We start from the raw sequence: 21,706 nt of genomic DNA, 5'->3' as shown, positions 1-21,706 counted from the left end.
TACCAACAGCACAGGGCTGGTAGCATTGTGTAGCATTGTGTGTGGTTTTAAAAGCTTAAAACATCAATAAACTCCAAGGTTCTCCATCTTCTTTGAACAGCATCTAAAATCATTTCTATTTGTAGAAAATCACCAAAGCCATTATACTACATACATGATGTTTTTGATTTAAAAATAATTTAGAGGTGTCTGATGTCCAAGCTTTCAAGAAAAAAGTGAAAACCCTTTCACGTAAGGACTCGCACCACAAACACAGGTATAGAGGTTTTATTTACGACAGGGATACAGGAAAGGAACCATAATTTACAATGTGGATGATGACGAGCTCACTGAGCTCCGGCTTTGGGGGGAACCCACTCGTGGATCTTCTTGCGGGTGGTGGAATAGGGCACGTACTGCTGTGGGGTGCCGCTCACGTTGAACTGGTGAATCTCAGCCAGGAACTTCTTGGGCTCCGGAGGATGTGTGGTAGGGGGGTTGTCGGTCATGCAGTGCAGCCAGCAATGCCTGAAGAGTGCACAGAGGGAAGCTTAAACAACACCAGCTTTTAAATGATCAAACTCTAAGTCTTAAAAACAAAAAAAAAAAAAAAAAAAAAAAAAAAGATTTGTCTTTCACCATCTCATACTAGTTCTTTCTTTTGCACAAAACATTCTTTACAGTAAATACTAAACATAATTTGGATTACTGGAAAATTATATATACACAATTATATATTATGGACACTTTCTAACATTAAAAATGTACATTATTGGTTTTCTACATTTCTTATTGAGCTTTTTAACTGATTCCAGATCGTATTTGAATCCATTATAAAAGCCGCACCATTCAGCTGGCACCATGCTGCCGTCCACCTCCCACAGAGTCCTCTTCCCGTTCATTTCTGTGGTGTAGATCACCCAGCGGTGACGTCCTGATCGCACAAAGACAAAACACAAACTAAGAATAGGGATTTTCTTTGAAGGAGCATTTAAATTCATCCTAAATTACACTTAACCTCCGCACATCCAACAGGTTGCTGGAGACCCATCAAAGACCTGAAGTTTAATTTACTTTGGCTTTACTATTTTTTTCCTGTCAAAGGCAGTTGACTTAAACTCAACTCAAATCCTTCCTCTAACCATAGACAGGTCACCATTGACATAATGTCTGTGCTATGGAGCAAGATTAGGGAATCGCCAAGGTCAAATTCAGGTTAAACCCTGAATTTTCAGTGTTGCCAAGATGGTTCACTTCTCTTCCTCTTCATCACCATGGTAACTGATGCAGCAGCCCTAACCTGCTCAATGACTTTGGACCGATTCTCAGTTCTCTGTAAATCAGCATCACTATTTCTGGAAGATCTCTCGGACATCAGTGCCTCTTACTGAACCAGGCTTGAAGTACACTGGTTCCTAATGCCTGAGGCACGATCTTTGCTCCTGCCGGAATTGAAGCTGGCATTTTTTTTAATTTATTTTTTAAACACAACAGAGCCCCTCACATCTAACCATTCATTTACTGGAATATACATTAATCTGAGTTGTGATACTGATAAAAACCATAGTCACACAGTCTGCTGGCCAGCATTCCTTCCTGGCATCAAACAAATTTAATCGTCTTAAATGTACTGTTTGAGTCATGGGGGCAGCAGTCTAAGAACAGACACACAGACCTTCCTCTCCCCAAGGTGATTCCCAAAGAGCTATCAGCTGAAAGCTTGGCATATCTCACCATGATGTGCAGTGTGTCCTTAAAAGGTTTGAGGAAACTGGACAAGTGCGTTGATATTCAAGCACGTATTGCCATGCAGTATAGCGTAATGGGTAGACAAGAACACACAATGGAGACACTATCAGACAGTGGAACGGGCTCTCCTGGGAGAGCTCATTACTTAAACATACTGAGCAGTGTGGGACCATCCTAAAGGTAAGGCATGCAACATCCAAACAAAGACTGCTTTCGTGTCCTGTCAAGAAAGCTGGCAGAGCTATTCCACTGAGACAGACTACTTAAAAAACATTACAAGCAAATCTCACCCTGAGCTTTGAGGTACTCAGAAGTGGAGAGCTATTCCTGAAGACTACTTAAAAACATTACAAGAAATCTCACCTGAGAGAGTTCAGGATGTGTTAAAGAAAAATGGTGGTCACATTAAACATTAGAATTAGAACTGTATATAAGACAAAGCAGAGAAAGTACATTTACATGTATGTTTGCACATGTTGCAATAAATCGCTGCACCTAATTTTCCATTTTCCTAGTAAAATATAAATAAATGTGAAAAGATCACGGCTGGATCAGTAAATCCCAGACTGATTTACCAAGTTGATACCCACCTTAAACTACCCTGACTGCAAACATTAGGATGAGTGAAACCAGATAACAGAAAGATCTGTAGACGTGAAACAGTCACTATAGAGCTCTGAAATTAATTTGACTCACCGAAGAAGTAATGCTTCTTGTCCTCATAGTATTTATTTCCATATTTATCCACACCGACCAGTGTGCCCGTTTTTATATCATTCACTCTGCCAATAAAATAGGAAGACAGACGTTAGTTTCCCTAAAACTTGCAGGTCATAAACACAACATCAAGTAGCATTTACATAACCTTATTTTGAAAACGAATCACCTTTAAAGTCCTAAAGTTTTAATAGTTTTCACACATTTCCTCAAGCCCTTTAATGGACTTTACACCATTTTCTTAATGTCTAGCTAATCAGGAGTCCTTTACAGCATGCTAACATCAGCTAGCTCTCCAAATCCCCGCTTCTTTTCTGCCGCATTTAACCCTTATCTTTCACCTCCAGCGGATAAACACAGACGGCACACACGTCTTATTAAACTCACCTGAACAGCTGGAGCAAAAAACCCCGGACTCCTCCATGACCTCCTATCTGCCCCAAAGCCCTTCGGACAAGGTTTCCATACCCCGCCATCTTAAGACGGAAAGATTACTAGGACGGACCTTTCGGTCGGGGGAAACAAGGCCCAGAACTTTAGTTCCATCTTCTCTCTCTCTCTCTCTCTCTCTCTCTCTCTCTCTCTCTCTCGCTCCGCAGGATTACGTCACATAACTTGGTCTTTAACCTCCTAAGACCCGAACTCTTCCATGGCATGCATTTTTAATTTCTCTTTGATATTTGGGCATATTAGGACCCGATGAATGTAAAAACAAAGAATCACCAGATTTTTTTTTTTACCTGATTTTTGTTTCTAAGAAAAATGAGAGCCACATATGAGGATATTCGTTTTAAATTTCGATAAAACAGAGGCAGTATATTGTCCTCGTAAGTGGACATCAGGTCCTTGTAGAGCAAAATTTAGTATTTTGGTCTAAATAACCCAAAATGTGATGTCCACATATGTGGACGCCAGATCCAAGGAGGTTAAGCAAGATCCGATGTCCACTACAAGAGGGAGAGAGGATTTGAAAAAAGCTTTACTGATGTTTATATTGTTTCCTTATGGGACGCAGATGTATTAACTTAGAAACCACATTAATTTGAGCACTCGTGTTTTGGTCTTTGTTGAATGTGAATGTGTGTGTACGAATAAGTTGATTTTAACACCATTTTAACACCATCAAACTTAATATTGATCAACTGTTTAATAAATTAACCCGGGCAGAGCACCTTAACCTTATCCAGAAACCCCCGGAGAACATAATGACAACTGCTGAAATTGAGATTTTTCACAGGGAGTTGACAGATAAAATGACTACCTCTAGTCCACTCAAAGATATTTACTCCCTATGATGCTACCGGGAAGAAATCTCTAGGTCTCCAGAGCAATCAGATGAGTTACCCTTTTCTTTTGAAGTCGTCTACGTGACTGTTGAAGACTCCATTCAAAAAGTTCTTGCAAAACATTCTTCTGTGGTTACAGAATGATGCTTTGGATCAAACTGTCCAAAGTAAAACGTTTCTGGTGCCGTGGAAGACATCCAGGATGTGATTTTAAGAGCACTGACCCCAACAGAGGAAAAAGAAAGTGACAGACTGTGTGAACCACAGTCAAGTCCAGATTCTCCTCCCAAAAATGAAACTGTCTCCTGTGTGAAGTGTACTAGAGCAGGACCAACCTCCAGAACAAAGCCCTGAGCCTGAACCAATCACTGACACTGGGCCTACAGAAGGTCAAAGTCAGCCATCAACCTCTAAGAACTTACAGGAGGATCCCCCTAAAAGTTTGATATCACTTCTTGCTGCTGAGAGAATTGCCAATGACTGCATTTCTTGTCTGATCATGAAGATCCTCAAGAAATGCATATTCCATTGCATTTTGCATTTTTGAATTTTGACCAAATGAAAGCTGTCATCAGATGTCTTACAGATGTGGTTGTAGATAACATCACAAGCACAGAATATCTGAGTGCTCTTAAGAAAAACATGCATCATCATGCATTATCAAGAAAATGAGTGAAGCCCTCATCGAGGAGTTTGGCTCTCCAGATGAGCTTTTGCATTCTGCACTGACTGTTTCAGAAGATTCAACTTTTTATGAAATTCTTCTGGCTCACCAGAAAGTTGTTCTTGAGGTCTTACTCACACAAGCAAAGAAGTCTGAGGTTCTACGTTCTTTCGAGCAGTGGGAAAAGCTTTTATGACTTTTTCCCACTACCATGCTTCTTTTAAGATCTTGAAGCTTGTAATGATTTAATCAAAAACAATCTAATTGGCCTTTAGAAGTATACTTCATCTTCTCTCCCTATATTCTCTTTTCATCACCCCCAACCGGTCGCAGCAGATGGCCACCCCTTCTTGAGCATGGTTCTGCTGGAGGTTTCTTCCTAAAGGGAGTTTTTTCTCCCCATTGTTGCCTAGTGCTTGCTCAAAGGGGGATCATTTGATTGTTGGGTTTTTTCTGGCTAATACTGTAGTGTTTTCACCTTACAGTATAAAGCACCTTGAGGAGACTGTTGTTTTACCATGACGCTATATAATCTTAAATATAACTGAATTTAAAAAAACATCTTTTATAGCATCAAAGTAAAACAAAACAACTAAAGTATACGTCATTCAAATTAATCAAAATGTCTAACCTGACAAAAAAAAGGATTCACCCAAAAATCCAAATCACAAACACATTCTGATTTTTTGTTGTGTTTTATTGTGTTGTCAAGTATGGAATTTGTGCATTCTGGTCACCAGTACTGGTTTTGTATTAGAGCAGAATTTAAAGTAGTATTGGATAAAAGTGGTTGGGTGCAAGATGAACACAATTCATGAAACCATGAAATGTTGCTATTACAGCCAGTAAATGAATATCTGTGGTGAGTTTAACAGTTTTCAGGGATTTAAGCACATTTCTGCACATAGAATGATCCAAAATGAAAAGTCTAAAGCAAAAAGCCTGAGTAAGATGGATATTCTCATCACAGTCTCCTAGTCCTCCTTTTTTCTTTCCCTCTCCTCCTTACTGCTCTTTCCTGAGCTCTTCTCCTGGGTCCTCACCCTCCAACTCCAAGGACCTGGAGGTTAATGAAGAACGTCAGTTGATGCCGGATCATTGAAATAATTTGTGAAGCTGCCTCTCTTTGCTTGTATGTTTGCTTTGTTTTACTCTGTTTAACTTACCCCTATTCTCTTCTGTGTAGAAGCCTAAAAGAAATCTGACAGAGAATTGTGAATCTAGACAAATTCACTAACTGGAAACCTTCTGCCTCAAGCTTTGTGAAACACTTTGTTGTAAATAAACCTGCCACTTCAGAGAAGATCAGTTTTCATGAAATTGAAGAAAATCAGATTTTTAAGCACCTATGTAAGATTTGTAATTTAAGAAAAATCTTGGGCCTTAAAATAGATGCATGACTGAATGTCAGAGCAGAGCAGTACGTTCTCAGGACCTCCCTGGTATGTTGCAGGTCTAACTTAGACAGGCAGCCATTCACCTTTACATTCACACAATTTAGAAATCACTATTTAACTTAATATGCATGTCTTTGGACTGTGGAAGGAAGGCAGAGGACCCAAAGAACCTAACCAGTAGGTGGATTCAGACTCTTCTTGCTGTGAGGTGACAGCGCTAATGACTGTGGCACCAAATAGCCACTGCTTTTAATCACAGAAATGAAGACAAGAGGATACGTTTTATATTCATATATATTTTATTAAAAACTGTTTCCTGACAGTTTAGAAATGCTGTTTATAAGAGACTCTAACGCGTATAGAGTCGATGTTTACAAATGTTATTGTATAAGCTCTGATGACACTCTCCCCCCTTTTTATTACTTTACTAAAAAAAAAAGTTTCTGTTTCTGGGTTTGTTCAAATGTGACATCAACACACAGCCTGTGTGCAACAAACAAACAGACTGCAACAAAATGCAGTTTTTTTAAACATGTTGAAAGGCTGAGAACCCTAGCGGGACAGTGCGCCATGCATGTCCTACGCTGCAAGGAATTTCAATCTGTGCTGCTGCAGTCTATCTCAAACAGGAGGATATAGAAGGCACAAAGTCTGCTAAATGCAAGAATGAATATTTCCTTAGAAATATATAGTTCATGTGTATTGCCTACAGTGTTTTCTCATTTAAAAAAAGCCCCATGTATTAAAAATAAAATTATTTTGAAGGGTATGAAGGTCTCTGATAACAAACCCTGACTCCCAAAATTAAATGCAGCCTGCGCTTTTTAAACAATAAATCTTCCTATTTTATAAATATTAGCTCTCGGCTTTAAAAAACAACAATAACAACAACAGCAAAAAAAACAAAAAAAAACAAGGTCAGCGTTGTTCTTTAATGTACACAGTTTTACCCTTTGACCACTTCCTATGTGGCTCAACAGGCCAAAAAAACCTATATACAATAATCTTCATGACACTTCCAGTTGTCTCCAGGATGTTTGTTATTAAAGAATCTCTTGACCAGAGAGATGCATTTAAAGAGCAGAATGTCCACTTCCTGTTTCTGTTAAAGCCTGATTTTCACATTAAAAGCCCATGCTGTTATATGAACTCTCCTCAGACATTAGTGCCAATCACACATGATTGGTATTTTATGTTATTTGTGTGCAGCCAGTATGAAGTTTGTTTCACACGGATTCCTTCACCCAACAGCGTTTGAAAAATCATCCCCAGACTTCCGACTTCCAAGGATTTCCGAGGGACTTTAAAAAGCCCAGTCAACTGTTTGGTCTCACTTCCACACACGTGCTTCTGGACTTGACCTTTGACCCGCAGCTGCTACTCGCTTTTTGCACCGCTGAGCATCAGAAGCTGAAAATAAGTTCAGAAAAACCAGTTCTTGGAGCGCTAAAGGAGTCTGGCTTCCAAGCAGAGTTTGTGACGCTCTGCAGCAGGCTTCAGTTTAAGGTAGACAGTCCACCTGGAGTCCTTCCTGAGCTGGTGACCTCTGACCTGTGATCAATCAGGGGTCGTAAGTTGTCTTTCAACTGGCTCCGGGGCTGTCACACAACTTCACTACTGAAAAAAGGGGGATTACTGCTCGAGAATCATTGCCTCCTGGAAGGCTTCGATCCATCTGAAAGTAAGAATGCCAAAAACAGAAAATAAGCTGAATTACTATTGAGTTTTAATGCACTCGGATCAACTTTTTGATCTTATTCACAGCAAGATCTGTTTAAGCAATAGTTATTTATGTTATTTTCTGACATCAAAATGTAGGAAAAGAAACCGCCTAACCCACATAGTGATGTGGATGTTTACCTAAGTGTCACTTTCTAAAGATCAGAACAGATCAAACATCCCGAGTATCAACGATTGTTTCTGACTGTCAGTGAAACTGAAATTGTGATATATCCCATAATACTGAAGCTATACTGAACAGAGACTAGATTTCAGCTTCAGATTAGGACAAACAGAGTGTTTTAAAATGTGTTTGTTAGCTGTGAAAATGCAACATGAAATCAGCTCATTGCCTGCTGCCTGGATATTAACAGTATTAACAACCACACTGGAATCAAACACCTGTTTTATGTAGTTACCACAAATGCAAACAAAAATCTCTAATATTACCACATTACTGGACTGTTTGTCAGATACCTCTGTGCCGTGGGGATGTCGTCAGCTTTGAAGATGTAGAACAGTGTGTTTTTGTGATACAGCTTGAACTGCAGCTTCTGAGCAGGTCCGTTCTTCTCCTCTCTCAGGAAGAAACCCAGCAAAGGTTGGCTCTCCAACGCTGCCACATCCTACACGGAAAAAATACGCGTTTAAAGTCTGAAAAAATGCACAGCTTACAGAAAAACATGAGATCACTTAGCTACAGTACCTCGCTGGCAGCGTAGGTGTACAGGACTTTATTCTTAATGACAAACCACAGCCTCTTCCACTGCTTCTTGTTGCCTTTTGACCTGTTTAGGTAGCCACTCATGGAGGAATTCTCAGTGTTGGCAGACACCTGGTAAACATGCAAAAAATGAATCCTTGCAATGCCAAAGATGCAAAATAACATCACACATTTGACATAAATTTAGCCTGTTTACCTCTTTCAGTGCAGCAGGAATCTTCTTCTGTTTCCTGGTGAAGGAGAAAGCTCCAGATTTGATGGGAGAAATTGATGTTGAAGCACAGCGGTCACCTAAAATATGATAACATGTTACTAAATAGGACAGAAGACAGGAGTTATACCAAAAAGTAAATAACCTACAGTATAGAAAATTTAGTTTTATCCTTAATTGATTAAGGCTTCAGGCTGTGAAAATGTCCATAAGTGTACGTATCAAATTATAAAACCATCAGATCTCAGTTCTTTGGCGCTTTTTGCCTTTTCACATCCTTCCAAACACTTAAACTGAGACATCCTGCTGCTGGTTATCCAGCGCAACCTTCCTCTGTACTCACTGTTCTCCTGTAGCTTTGCAAAGCAGTGATCACACACACGAGCTGGTTGGTTCTTTAAGTACTCCAGGTAGTATTTGTTGGCAGAGCACGCCTGACACACCACCTGTTGGACGCACACAGAGCCGCCATGAGAAGAGGGTCATGTAATAGAAAATGTGACGGAGTGGCCGTTGTTATAGCGATACAGACCTTTCCACAGGCGCGACAATGGTGCCTCCTCCAAGTGAGGGTGAACTCGCAGGTGCAGATCATACACATGGTGGCCCTCAGGTCTGGGATCCAGATGGGAGCCTTTGAGCCTAACGGGGCACCGCTATCAACGACCCCCTCCGACTGCGGCGAGAGAGGCTTCGGGTTAATATGGATGCACACCAGGTGAAGTTATCACACTGTCCACCCACATAGACGTCACGTTCTTACCTCCTCCTGACTTCGGCTCGATATGAAGGTGATTTTCTTCTTCGTGTAGTCGTCTATGGCCTTGGCGATGGCCTCCAGCCACTCGTCTCTCTCGGTAGCTGAGCTGTGAACACAAGCAGCGCTCGTGAGTTTACAGCTCACGATGGGTGCACAAAATCTGATGCAGTACTCGCCCGAGTGCTTACCTCGCTGACAGGATGAAAGAGCGTTCAACGCTCTCGATGTTCAGCTCGTTCTGATAGGCCTCCTGGCTGGGCTTACTCACCTGCAAAAATTCAAAAGCAAGTAAACTAAAGCTGCTGCTGCACACACAACAGGCAGTATTTCAGTGTAGATGCAACACGAGTAAATGTGTAGTAGAGGGTTTAAAAGAAAACCCCCAGCAGATCCCCCGACTGCAGCTTTTAGGACTACAATTTTTTTCAGTTTTGTTGCTGAAACGACACTTTCATAAACTTTATATAATCGTTTACTGAAGATTTTACTCAGACTTTGACTTTTTAAAAAAATCAGACTCAGATTTTGCTCAGGCTGTTGTTAGCTCATGAACACTGAAGGGAGAGCTCCATGGAATGGGTTTCAATGGCCGAGCGGCCTCATTCAAGCCATACGTCACCAAGAATAATGCAAAGAGTCAGATGCAGTGGTGTAAAGCACACCGCCACTGGATTCTAGAGCAGTGGAGACGTGTGCTTGGGAGTGATAAATGATCTGATGGATGAGTCTTGGCAGTCGGCAGGAGAACGATACTTTTCTGACTGCATTTTGCCAAGTGTTAAGATTGGTGGATGGGGGATTATGATGTGGGGTTGTTTTTTAGGAGTTTGGCTCGGCCCCTTAGTTCCAGTGAAAGGAACTCGTAATGCATCAGCATACCAATCCAATCCAATCCAACTTTATTTACAAAGCACTTTAAAGCCAACACAGGACCAAAGTGCTTACAGCAAGTTAGTTAAGAACACTAGATAAAACGAAACGGCAAAAACTAAAAACGAATAAAATAAAAATCAAATAATAATTCATAATTAAAATGAATACCAAGACATTTCTTGCTCCCAACTTTGTGGGAACAGTTTGGGGATGGCCCCTTCCTGCTCCAACATGACTGCGCACCCTTGCACAAAGCAGATCCATAAAGACATGGATGAGTGAGTTTGGTGTAGAAGTAGTTGACTGGCTTGCACAGAGACCGTTCCTAAGCCCAACAGAACACCTTTGGGATGAAATAGAACGGATAATGCGAGCCAAACTTTCTCATCCAACATCAACGTCTGATCTCAGAACTCACAAACACTCCGAAAGCTTCTGAAAAACCTTCCCAGAAGAGTTGAAGCTGTTATAGACGCATCATATTACATCCTATTGCAAGTGCCTTAAATAAAAAGCAAAGACCTTATATTTCAGTTGTGGCAAATTCAAAACCTGAAAGTCCCACCACACCTCTTATGCTCAATTGGCCCGCACATCACTTCCAGTTCACAATAACGTTTGATTGGCCTAGGTGTAAACAGGTTTTCAGCTGGTCTTGGATCTGCTGGTGGATCTCTAAGTAATAAAGTCAGCAATAAGAAAGTTAAGAAAGACAAGAAACCACCACCGTCTCTAACCTTCATCCCAGCCAGAGAAAGGACACTGTTGAGTTTATACTGGGCAGACTGGACTGGAGTGGTGTACATGAGCGCATCATTAAACTGAAAAAACAATCAGAAACAATAAAATGAGGCAGGCAGTGTGAGTGTAATGGCGAAGATTGTGTTGAATTCACTGGCTGCTCACCAGGAAGAACATCCGTGGCTGCATGACTTTTCTGGACAGCTTCATCAGCGTGCCCTCCTTCAGAAACACCTGCAAACACGGATACATTATAAGGTCACACCGTGCAAATAATCCACAGCGGTGTAATTATCTCTGCACACTTACAGCATTTATGACAACCTAACCACAGTTTACCTTCACTGAGAACATGCAGTGTAATAGTCAAGCATACACGATTTCAGCTGCAAGTTAGCGTGGAGACATGATGCTCTAATTTTTACGGAAGAGGATTAGGGGTGGGCACATCTTTTTTTTTTTTCTTCTTTCCCAGAATTCTGAGAAAAAAGTCAGAATTCTGAGAAAAAAGTCAGAATTTTGAGATTAATGTCAGAATTCTGAGGGGGAAAAAATCTGAATTCTGAATTAAATTTCAAAATTCTGAAAAACAAGAGTCAGAATTCTAAGAAAAAAGTCAGAATTCTGAATTTAATGTCAGAATTCTTAAAAAAAGGGTCAGAATTCTGACATTAAATTCAGATTTCTGAGATTAAATAAAGAATTTGGACTTTTTTCTCAGAATTCTGACTTTAATCTCAGAATTCTAGAAAAGAAGAAAAAAAGATGTGCCCACTTTTTTTTTTTCCAGTGGCCCTAATCCTCCATAAATTTTGCTTACCGCGTGCTGTTTGTGTTACTTATTTGTGTTGCTGTTGCTTAAACAATCTCCCACTGTCAGACCACTCTATTAAGGCTGTTGGCAAAAAAATTACATTTTGAGTGACATACCCTGCCCTGGCTGAACGATCTCATGGTGCCCAGTGAGGCTGTACTGAATCTGCATCAGCTTCTGAAAGTTATCCTGCAAAAACAAACCACCAAACACCTCAAGTGGCTTTCTATCACTGCAAAAACGTTGAAAGGCTTTAAAGGGAATCAGGTGTTACCCCTTGCTTCATGATGTCATTCGCATGGTTGGCCACCTCCTTCACGATACTGAGGGCGGCTGCGTGGACAGCAAAGATAAAGCATCAGTGTTAAAGTGCCCAGCACAAAGGTGGAAACAGGAAGCAGTGAGGGATGTCCTTTATCTAACCTTGTGTGTCTTTGTAATCTTCAGAGTCCTCTGGAAGGTTCTTCAGGTAATCTAGGGAATAAAAACAGCGGGTCAGATTACAGACCTTCAGCTCATCAAGGATATACAACCATAGCTTTATTTTGTTGTGAAGAACTTTTCTTCTTCTTTTTTCTAGACTCTGGCGTCATTTTGGGTTTAGTTTAGACTTAAAGTCCCAGAACATCCATAAAAGAAAAGAAGTTTTGTACTTTTTGTCTGAAACATTTTTTTCCCTCTTTGATATCAGAAGGATTTAGCTCAGTGTGCTGACAGCTTCTTATTTTCCTCAAAGTAATGAAGTAAATAATTGTAACTTTGTTCGGCAGAAAACAGGCTCTCCTTCGATCATCGTATTTGTCCACTGGGTGGCAGTGCACTCCCAAAACACCAGGACAGTTAAAACTTGACTTTACTCCAGCTTTCGTTCTCGTGCCGCCAATAAAAAGATTCAATAAAGTTTTGACCGTGTTGGAGCAGTGAATACACCTCTCTGAGTTTGTACCTGTGAGCAACAGCTGGTACTGAGGGATCCTCTGCACTGGTTTCAGCAGGTAGTGTTTCAGAGCCAAGCTGGCACATCTTGGGCTCATCTGAGACAAAACAAGAGCAGAGTCACTCTAAATGCTGCTGCAAAACCCAAACAGATGCACAGACACAGCAAATCCCAATTATTCCACAGATATGAGAGGTTTTAGATATTATCTAAAGACCTTTATTATTATGGCTATGATGGTGCAGAGGCTTCTGATATTTCTTTTTTTCATTTAAATTCTTCACTGAAGTCCTGGCTGGAAAAAGTTTGGATCTCTACCTCAAACTCTCGGACAACGGCTGCAAACGCGGGGTTCTTCCTGCACTGCTCGTCCAGCAGAGCCACGTTGTTGTCAAACTGGCGGATGTAGGTGGAGTACATCTTCAGGTAAGGACCTTTCTGTACGAAAATGTCCGACAGCCTCTGATGGTCGCTCCTGTAACCAGATGGACATAAAGTTTCCTGAAGTCAATGAAACAGCTCTGATATATTAAAGCAGAAAAAAGAACTTCAGTTGGAAATCATCATGGGGAAAAACATCCAACTACAGAGAAGCAATCGTGTTGCATTTAATTTAATGTGTCCAAGTACTTGACTCTCATGTTTAACAGTTTTTATGACACATGAATTGTGATAAATATAAAAAACTGTAACTCTAAATAAGCAACTAAAAGTCAGGATGTGTCAGCACTGTGGTTACTAGTCTAACTTGCCTGGAAGTTCAGTGTTAAATTCCTGGAATATTCATATTATAACAGTTTAATTCAATTTTGGCCATTCTGGTTATCTTTCCTACATGTTCAGAGCGCTGTCTTAAGATGTAGAAACACAAAGATACAACAGAAACCTTCAGGACTTAATCTAACGTCTGAATTTTAACCATACAGAGTGCAGCTGCTGGACCAAAACTAGGAAAGTAAAGTATCACGTGTCATTATGAGTATTTCTGCACTATATTTATTTTAGGATAAGTTTTAAAATGCTCATATTTTGAGTCTATAGCTGTTGTCAAACAGGCACAGCAGCCCTGAACGTTTCTCAGTGGATGTTTCTGGAGCGAGCTGCATGTGAGAAGGCCAGTGTCTGACTCAGCTGGACTGGACATTAAACAGTCTCATTGCGCCCCAGAACAACGAGTGTGTGAGGCAAAACTGCCTAATCCAGTGTGCTGACTTTAATGTGTCTAAAGAACGCTTTCCTTTTGTGAGAAAGGGCAGCTGTTGACAATAACCTTACTTAATTCTTCAAAGATTGTCCCAACTTCATGTGTAAAAAGATCAGAGAGGATCAGCTCTTTGCTGTTAGGGTGACTCAGCTCATGAAAAACCTCCCTGAGGAGCTCTGACTCAACAAATCACCTCTAAAAACTCCTGTCAAGTCACCCTTTACTTTATGATACATTATGAACATATAATAAGATGAATCTCACTGGGTTTTTTTTAAGTAATAGTTCTGATGAGAAATGTATTTATTGGTCCTTTATCTGACACAGTTCCACATGTAAAGTTTCAAATTAACCTCCAATAAACTTTATTGAGCATCTAAATCATAATGATGATTCAGTATGCTGGGAGTAGCTACTGGTCTCGAGATCAGACTAGAAAAAAAACTAGACTATATTTTGGTGTGCAATTTAGCACACCAAAACATTTGATTTGAAAAATGATGCCAGAAAAAGATGAAGAAGAAGAAGTAGCAGGAAATGAAATGGAGATAACTACAGCTCTGAACAGGCCAATCACAGTCATTGTGGACTGCATTAATGTGACAAGTAGTTACAGTTACAAGTGTATGTCAGGATGGATTTGTGGATACAATGTAACTGCTGCTTTCATCTTCCATCTTTTCCATCTCTATAAAAGGAACCTTATGTTCCACTTTTAAAGCCTTATAAGGTGTAGTTCAGCTACAAAGATGCTTTTTGTGCTGTGATAGTGAGAAAGAAAACTGTGTGTTTGTGTTACCAGTGTGCCACTCTCTCCTCCAGCTCTCTCAGCAGGTCTTTGTTGAGCTGGTACAGCTGAGGCAGGTAGTACAGGATCTGACAGAGGATCCGCTCATCTACCACCGGCTTCCCATTCTGACGGGTTGCCTTGGCAACGGCATCCCGAAAATCCTGGAGAGAAACGCATGGGTTAATTCTTCTAACAAAACTTTGCACACACACAGACACAGCTGGGCAGTCTGGAAGTGACACATGACGACAAACTTTACTACAACTGATCAGGAGCACCTCATAAACTGCCCGCTCCTCCACCCTCCCCGTCCACACCTCTGCACATATTTTATGACACACACACATCCACCCCCACCCACACACATGGAGCTGAGTCAGCACTTTGACTTTGTCCAGCATGCCAACACACACATCCACCTGGAAGGAAGTAGGGAGGTGACAAGGAATCCCGACGTCCTGGATAACTCGCGCTCTCTCACTCACAAATATATCCACTGCTTGGCATTACAGACGATAAGCAAAGTTTGTACAACAATTAGCAAAACACAATATTACAATCGTAGCTGTCATGTGTTTGTTTAGCTCGTGGCCCATTTATCTTATTGCCTTTGTAAAACCAGATATCCCTCTTTATCTGGGACTGAATGGCATTTTCATTCCTTGTCCCACACCTCGACTCCTTATTTGGGAAAGCGCTTTTTTTAAAGTCTCATTTTTACCCAAAATATATAAAGGGAAGGCTTTTTATTCTAGACAGAATTTTGCTGAAAGTTGCTAAAAAAATCATAAGCTCTTCATATTTTGTTGAATAGAACAAAAACAACCACAAAGAAATGAAGCAGCAGTATATTCTGAGAAATATGTCTGTTTAGCTGCACCACAGCGTCACCTTTAAGAGAAATACATTATGACTGTCCAGATGCTCGGAAAGATAAACTCACCACGCAACACACAATAAAATATAATCTCAGAACAAATATAACGCACACGTATTTGCTGTTATCTGCCACAACTACAGATAAACAAAATGTTCACCACCTCAAACATGCATTTATTTGTTAGATATTTATGTATTAAGCTTCTATTTGTATTACATTTATATCTTGTGCTGTTTTGTTTGGTGTTTTTACCTTAATGGGTCATTTTGTTCTGCCATATTGTATTGATTTTATTGTGCTATTCTGCTTTATTTATGTTGTGTTTAATGTGACAAATAAAGCTTATCTTAGCTCCATCCATCTATTTTATTCTGCTTATCCAATTCACGTTTGCATGGAGGGTAGAACCCATCTCACCTGTCACATGGCAAAAGGTCAATTATAGTCTATTTAGCATCACCAACGAACCTGACCTCATCTGTGCTTGTGGACTCTGGCAGGAAGCCGGAGCACCCGGAGAGAACTCCTTGCTGTGAGGCAACAGTGCTAACCACTTAACCACCGTGCCGCCCCCTATCTTAGCTCATCTTAACTAATTAGCATGTGTACCCAGAATGGACATTGTGTGGATATACAGCCAATTTACAACCAAATAATCACATGAAAATTAATTAGTGGCTCTAATCTCTATCGTAGCCTCTCCTTTCACTCTTCAACTAAACTCAGATGTGAAGGGACAGTTTTCTTTTAAAAGCCATGACTGGCTGACCAGATGTATCCCAGAAAACAACAGCCGTGAGACTTTAGTGCTTCCATGCATTCATTTTGAAACTTTTAATAAGTGATCCCTTCATTTTGGTGTTTAGGTGATAATTAAGGAGAGCAGAATCTAACATTAAATCAACCATGACCCCTAAATCCCTAAAAATATGAGCGCGGTATTTCATTACAGGACAATATAAAGCGCCTCAAACATTCAGGCCTGTAACATTTCTTTAGTTGGCCTGCTCTCGCCAACACTCCAAAATATTGTCAGGGATGACTCAGTTGACTTGAACGTCACTTTGTGCCCACACGTCTGTAAAGCAGCACCTCTGTGGGCTTTGACCCACTGAACTCTCGGATGAGCATTCATCTTTTCTAATGAAGGTTTTTGCACTGAAGCCCTGCTATAACCTCCTTTCTTTGACTGTTTTATGCCGAAACAGCCTGATCACATGACCTCACTGATATTCCAAGTCAACGTTTTAAAAGGTGTAACTTTCCTTTTAACTTTACGCCCATCAACCACACTCTTCCAGCCTTTTAGGACCCCTAAAACAATTCATCCTTCTTTCCCACTGTCCTTCCTCAGGTGAAGGATAATGCTCTGATCACCGTTTTCATTTACTGTTCCAGCAGTTTGGTAGAAACTCACAATCTAAAACATTAAAAAAATAAAACAAAACGTGAATGTGCAGCTCTTTTGACACAATAACATAATTAACAGAATCAATCTTTCAGCACATCTCAAAGCATGGCTGGATGTTAAATGCTTCATTGTTCTGTGTCTCTTTCTGGAAGTTTCTGCATCTGCTGTTTCTCAACACATTATTCAGGTTTTCCTTTTAATTTGTCTCATCTGTTATTCAAAAAAGGGTTTGCATATGATCTCCATTATGTTACTCGCTAATGTTTTACCTAATGTACAGATTAGACAGATAATGAACCTCTCTGAACCTAACTCAAAAAGCTAGAAAGAGTTGAAACACTTAAACTAAAGCCTTATTACCGCACATATAAAACACCTACATATGTTGTTATTGTATATTTTAAAGCGGTTCCTAGCAGGTCATGAGGATCTAACAAATGGGGAATGAAAATCTCTGGTCCTACAGGTAAATCGACAACCTGCAGTTAAAACAAAGACAGAGGTCGACTGTGGAGAAACAAAAAAAGAAGAATTCAAAAATTAAACAACTGGATGAACATACCACAAATATGCAGTACACTCATGAGCCCACGCACCTACCTGCACACACACACACACACACTGAGGATTATCTGAGGCATGTGCGTGTCTGGAGGTCGCCTCTGTGGCCTGAGGAAGCAGCTGCTGCGCGCCCGGGCTGGCCACAGAGAGGGAAGAATGCGATCTGACCTCCTTTCTTGGACAGAGGTCTGCACCTCGCCCTCCCCCGTCAGCCACAGGGCGGCGTTTTCTACTAATCCCACGGCGGTTTCACTAAAGCCATGTCTGAGGCGGAAAGACAGGTGGGCCCTCGGCGTGGGTCATCTGAACCCGCTCACCTGGGATTCCCCCTGGGAACAACGCCTGCTGCAGTCCGTCCTTGGACTAAACTTAAACAAAGGCACAGCTTTCCTGTCTAAACGTCTGAGCTGAAAGTTGAACAATCGATAAATCAGCTGACAGAAAATTAATCAGCAACACTCAATGAGCCAAACTAAGGTCAAATACAGTAATAAATCATTTTATTACTGCCCTCATGAGTGCTTATGAGTGGACTGGTGTGAGGTGAGTGGGTAAATCTGTATTAAGTCATAACATCTGCCTGGTTCTTCACTCTCTTTTTTAACAGGGTTGTAATACACTGGCAAAAACACCAGGAAGAGGGCAGAGTCGCAGGCAGCCAGCTCTGGTGAGCAAAGCAAATATTGTGTTGGTGTGGCTGCTAGTTTTCCGTGAGGTGTGCACTGGTGCACGGTGATAAGCGCCACAGTTGAGGTTATTTGCGCCTGATGTTGTCCCTCAGAAGCCCCCAGAGGTTGCAGTACGATGGCTGCACTCCTGGGCTGAATCACCATCTTCAGTACAGTACAGTAAGGACTAACCCAGGTTGTAGCTAGAAACCGAACTCCGGATTTCACTGTTGTTTTGAAGTTTTGATTCTTGTAGTTTGTGTTTTTGGATTCTGTTTGGATTTTTTTAAATGTCACTCTCCTCTTTGTTTTCCTTCTCATCGGTTCCCGATTGTCTCCATTTTCACTCAGTATTTGTTTTTTTGGTTGATTGTTCTCTTCTTGTTTTACTTAGGTAGTTGGTTTTCTTTCGAGTCTTGTTTTTGCTTTTACTTCCTCTTTTGTGACCATCTGTTTTGCCCTCATTGGTTAATTACTTTCACCTGCCTCTCACTCCCTTCCTGTTAGTATAAATAATCCCACCTTCCTTTTGTTGAAACGCCTTTTTGTCTCATCTTCTTTGGATTTTGTTGGACTTTTGTGTTTCATTTTGAACTTTTCATCAGCCACAACAAAAGGCTCTTCTTTTGTTGAATATTCAGCTTGAGGTTTCCATCCTTTTCTTCCTCTCCACATCAAACCTGACACTCATCACGTATGATGATCCTCCTCCACATGAAAGATTTCTCTTTCTATCGATGCTTTATAGTTCAAATCAGTAATAGTCAGCAGATTTGTTAGCAGCATAACTGCAGTTAATTGCAATATTCAAAAAAATCACTGGGCCATCACACACAAATGTCTGCAGGCCAACTCTCCCAAAATATGTCAAACAGACTAAATGAGCCACCAGGCAAACTCCACAGCCCACAGCTCATTCTTTTTCTTGTGCCTACACTCTTCTCTCAGTGCATCTCTGTAATGGATCTGATCAAAGCACCTCCTCCCCCACCTTGTGGCCATGCATTTATCTGCCCACCACGGCCCCCCAGAAAACCAGAAACACTCCGTTGCGGCAACTTTAAAAGCCTCAGCTGTAGATTGTAACTGCATTAATCAACTCAGCCAGGGCACTCGAGCAAAGACAACTGCAGTCAAGGGCCCACTAATTCAAATCCATCCTAGGGAAAAGGCTTTGATCACCACTCAAGACAGTTACGGCACAGTGCCAGCACCAAAACATACAGTGCTGCTTATTATGCTGGGCACTCTCTTTGCTTTGGCTGCTAAATTAAGTCATGGAAATCCTCCTTTAATAAAAGTCTTGACTGAACAAGACACTTACTATGTGCAGAAGCTTCAGGACATCCACAAACCTGATAAAAGAGAGAAACACGTCCGTTAGACAGCCACGGATTACAGTACAGATGCTACCTCGTGACTGAAGCACTTACACTTTCTCCGAGCTCATGATCTCCTGGGCGATGTGCACCACCTTCTTCCTCTTCATCTCGTCTTCTTGCTAAAGTTTCACAAAAAAAGACAAAACACAGACGGTCAGGACGGTGCCAGGGAGACGCCGGCGCCAAAACAGTTTAAAGTTAACTCACAGGTTCGCTGCAAATCACCATGATCACCGGTGCTGGTGTTTAAAGACCATTAAGGTTCTTTCAAACAACATAAAGCAGGAACCTTTCCCTCCTCTCTGCCTGTCTCCTCTCCCCATCTCTCTCCAACAGTGTGCTGTTGAATGGGAAAGGGGGAGGGTGGATTCTCTTTGACTTAATTTGGACGCCGGCCTTGGCCCCTGCCTGACCGAAATGGCCGACCGGTCCTATCGGAGCCTGTATTTGTGATACCCCGGCGCTCTGAGAGCCATCAGACACAGGTGCTGACAGTATTGACTCTTTCAGCCATTGAGGGAGCTATTCCTGAACCTGTAGCCCTTCTGTGTTTGCTCAACATCCCCCACTTTCAACACACAAACACACCCACTTCTGAAAAGCTTTTAAAGGCAACAAACACACTCGGCAGGATGCATGTGAGCACATAGCCTCCAAGCTGCTGCGGTGACAGTTGAGTCACTGGGAGAGATACGAGTCGTCCGTTGTGACCTGTAAATGATCTGCCAGCTTCACATGCTGACATCATATTTTAAGAGCGCTTGGAGATGTTTTTCCATAGATGTTTCCCTGGAAATATGCTCACTTCAGCCCTTGTAATAATTCTGTAGCATTTTCCACTAAGTGTGAATAAAAACAGCCACTTTAAGACTATGGTTTCCGATTAGTGTGGCTGGGAATGAGACTAACAATAACATTTCTCTGTTTTTCTTGTTTTAACCTCTTCAAGTGTCTAAAAACTACAAATAGTGGAGTCTTAGTAATCTTGCTATGGGTGATAGTCACCATTAATGTGACTATTGTGGCTCGGGCCACAGACTGTATATAAAAGAGGGATGGAGCCTCTAGGTCTAAAGAGGAATTAGTAGAAGTAGCTTCTGAATGAGCATGTCCCCTCTGAGACTCACCCCTGACTCGTGATGTTGGGCGAACACCAAATCGTTCAAGTGGACATGAAGCACTACATGTATAAAGGCTAATTTTCATCATGGAGCCTTGCTCTAAATTACTGTTTATAGCTTATAGTTTATGCTAGCTAACTAATAACAGAACTGGTAACACAGTAGAAAACCACAACACTAAAGCTAAAAAGCAGACTAAGGCGGCCACTTTTTGCTGCCATAAAATTAACATAAAAGTCATTTTATGCAACAATGACTTTTATGGTAATAAGAAGCATATACTGTCCACTGCCACTCTCTGTCTTTTTAGCAATAAGGGTTGTTTTTTTTTTTGCTAGCTGCACTGAAACAGAAAAATCCACCTGTTACTCTTAATGTTCACTTTTGTAAAGCACTTGAGGACGCTGTCCTGTCTTTCTCCCCTCACTCCCAACTGGTTTTGGCAGATGCCAGCCCCTGCCTGAGCCTGGTTCTGCTGGAGGTTTCCTACTGTTAAAAGAGAGTTTTTCCTTCCCACTGTTGCCAGGTGTTTGCTCATAGGGGGGGGGGGGGGGGGGTCTGATTGACCAAAGCAACAAGCCTGAAGTCAAGACTGTGGACCTCTGTGGATCAGCAGATGTCCACGGAAGAGATCAGCATTATTTTATGCAATAAAATGGTCTATCCAAACAGTTTACAACCTAACAGTTTACAACATGCGCATCACAGAACAAACAGTTTCTTAGCGAAGCACGATCGGGAATCTTGATATCCATCATGATGTCCACAGGGAAAACAGACTGATGTATTCAACGTAGGAACCCCCCCCCCCAAAAAAAAAACAAAAACCCAAAAAACCAAACCCTCCGAGGAAGAGATGCCACACTTGTTGGAAACATTATCTCACTGAGTAGATAAAGTCATAATAGAATTGAGGAAAAATGAAGCCCAACTGTAAGTGAAGGAGAAAATAATCTCAAAGTTACAGTGCAGATTGTGGATTGTATTTTTTTTGTAACATGAAGATGTTTTTTTTGTTTCTCAATACATATAGTGACTCCTGTCCACTTTAAAGTACTAATAGGTGATTTTGTGCAGTCACATCTTTTATATATAGTCTATAAGTCACGGTAGCTTCA

At 41.1% G+C, this 21,706-nt stretch overlaps 2 protein-coding genes across 2 annotated transcripts in view; both read right to left on the bottom strand.

Moving 5' to 3' along the window:
- Window positions 1-251: 251 nt before the first annotated feature.
- ndufa12 (NADH:ubiquinone oxidoreductase subunit A12) lies at window positions 252-2,968 on the bottom strand. The gene is made up of 4 exons (XM_040036114.1): window positions 2,833-2,968; window positions 2,425-2,510; window positions 826-913; window positions 252-507 (listed from the first exon to the last, which is right to left on the bottom strand). Exons 1-4 carry the CDS (start codon window positions 2,919-2,921, stop codon window positions 327-329), a joined length of 444 nt encoding a protein of 147 aa, XP_039892048.1. The 5' UTR covers window positions 2,922-2,968; the 3' UTR covers window positions 252-326.
- A 3,104-nt stretch (window positions 2,969-6,072) lies between these two features.
- LOC120735900 (FYVE, RhoGEF and PH domain-containing protein 6-like) overlaps window positions 6,073-21,706 on the bottom strand; it is a 28,258-nt gene continuing 12,624 nt past the window's right edge. Inside the window, exons 4-21 of the mRNA XM_040035672.1 lie at window positions 19,519-19,586; window positions 19,410-19,440; window positions 14,575-14,726; window positions 12,890-13,046; window positions 12,581-12,668; window positions 12,058-12,108; window positions 11,909-11,967; window positions 11,756-11,823; window positions 10,986-11,058; window positions 10,817-10,900; window positions 9,395-9,474; window positions 9,210-9,312; window positions 8,979-9,122; window positions 8,790-8,892; window positions 8,432-8,526; window positions 8,218-8,346; window positions 7,989-8,137; window positions 6,073-7,467 (exon numbers count right to left, since the gene is read on the bottom strand). Of these exons, the coding sequence (XP_039891606.1) occupies window positions 7,425-7,467; window positions 7,989-8,137; window positions 8,218-8,346; window positions 8,432-8,526; window positions 8,790-8,892; window positions 8,979-9,122; window positions 9,210-9,312; window positions 9,395-9,474; window positions 10,817-10,900; window positions 10,986-11,058; window positions 11,756-11,823; window positions 11,909-11,967; window positions 12,058-12,108; window positions 12,581-12,668; window positions 12,890-13,046; window positions 14,575-14,726; window positions 19,410-19,440; window positions 19,519-19,586 (1,677 nt within the window). The 3' untranslated portion in view covers window positions 6,073-7,424. The remainder of the gene's footprint in view (window positions 7,468-7,988; window positions 8,138-8,217; window positions 8,347-8,431; window positions 8,527-8,789; window positions 8,893-8,978; window positions 9,123-9,209; window positions 9,313-9,394; window positions 9,475-10,816; window positions 10,901-10,985; window positions 11,059-11,755; window positions 11,824-11,908; window positions 11,968-12,057; window positions 12,109-12,580; window positions 12,669-12,889; window positions 13,047-14,574; window positions 14,727-19,409; window positions 19,441-19,518; window positions 19,587-21,706) is intronic.

Source organism: Simochromis diagramma, unplaced genomic scaffold, assembly GCF_900408965.1.
Source record: "Simochromis diagramma unplaced genomic scaffold, fSimDia1.1 OVJJ01000816.1, whole genome shotgun sequence".
Taxonomy (NCBI): Eukaryota; Metazoa; Chordata; class Actinopteri; order Cichliformes; family Cichlidae; genus Simochromis; species Simochromis diagramma.
This window is presented reverse-complemented; position numbering and strand designations above follow the sequence as displayed.

Bases quoted from the DNA above. Each gene is read 5' to 3' on its own strand.
- ndufa12 (XM_040036114.1), bottom strand. From the start codon at position 2,921: ATGGCGGGGTATGGAAACCTTGTCCGAAGGGCTTTGGGGCAGATAGGA. The intron at 2,511-2,832 runs GTGAGTTTAATA...TTTTATTGGCAG, and splicing joins TTTTTGCTCCAGCTGTTCAG to AGTGAATGATATAAAAACGG. The intron at 508-825 runs GTGCGGCTTTTA...TGCACTCTTCAG, and splicing joins AGCATGGTGCCAGCTGAATG to GCATTGCTGGCTGCACTGCA.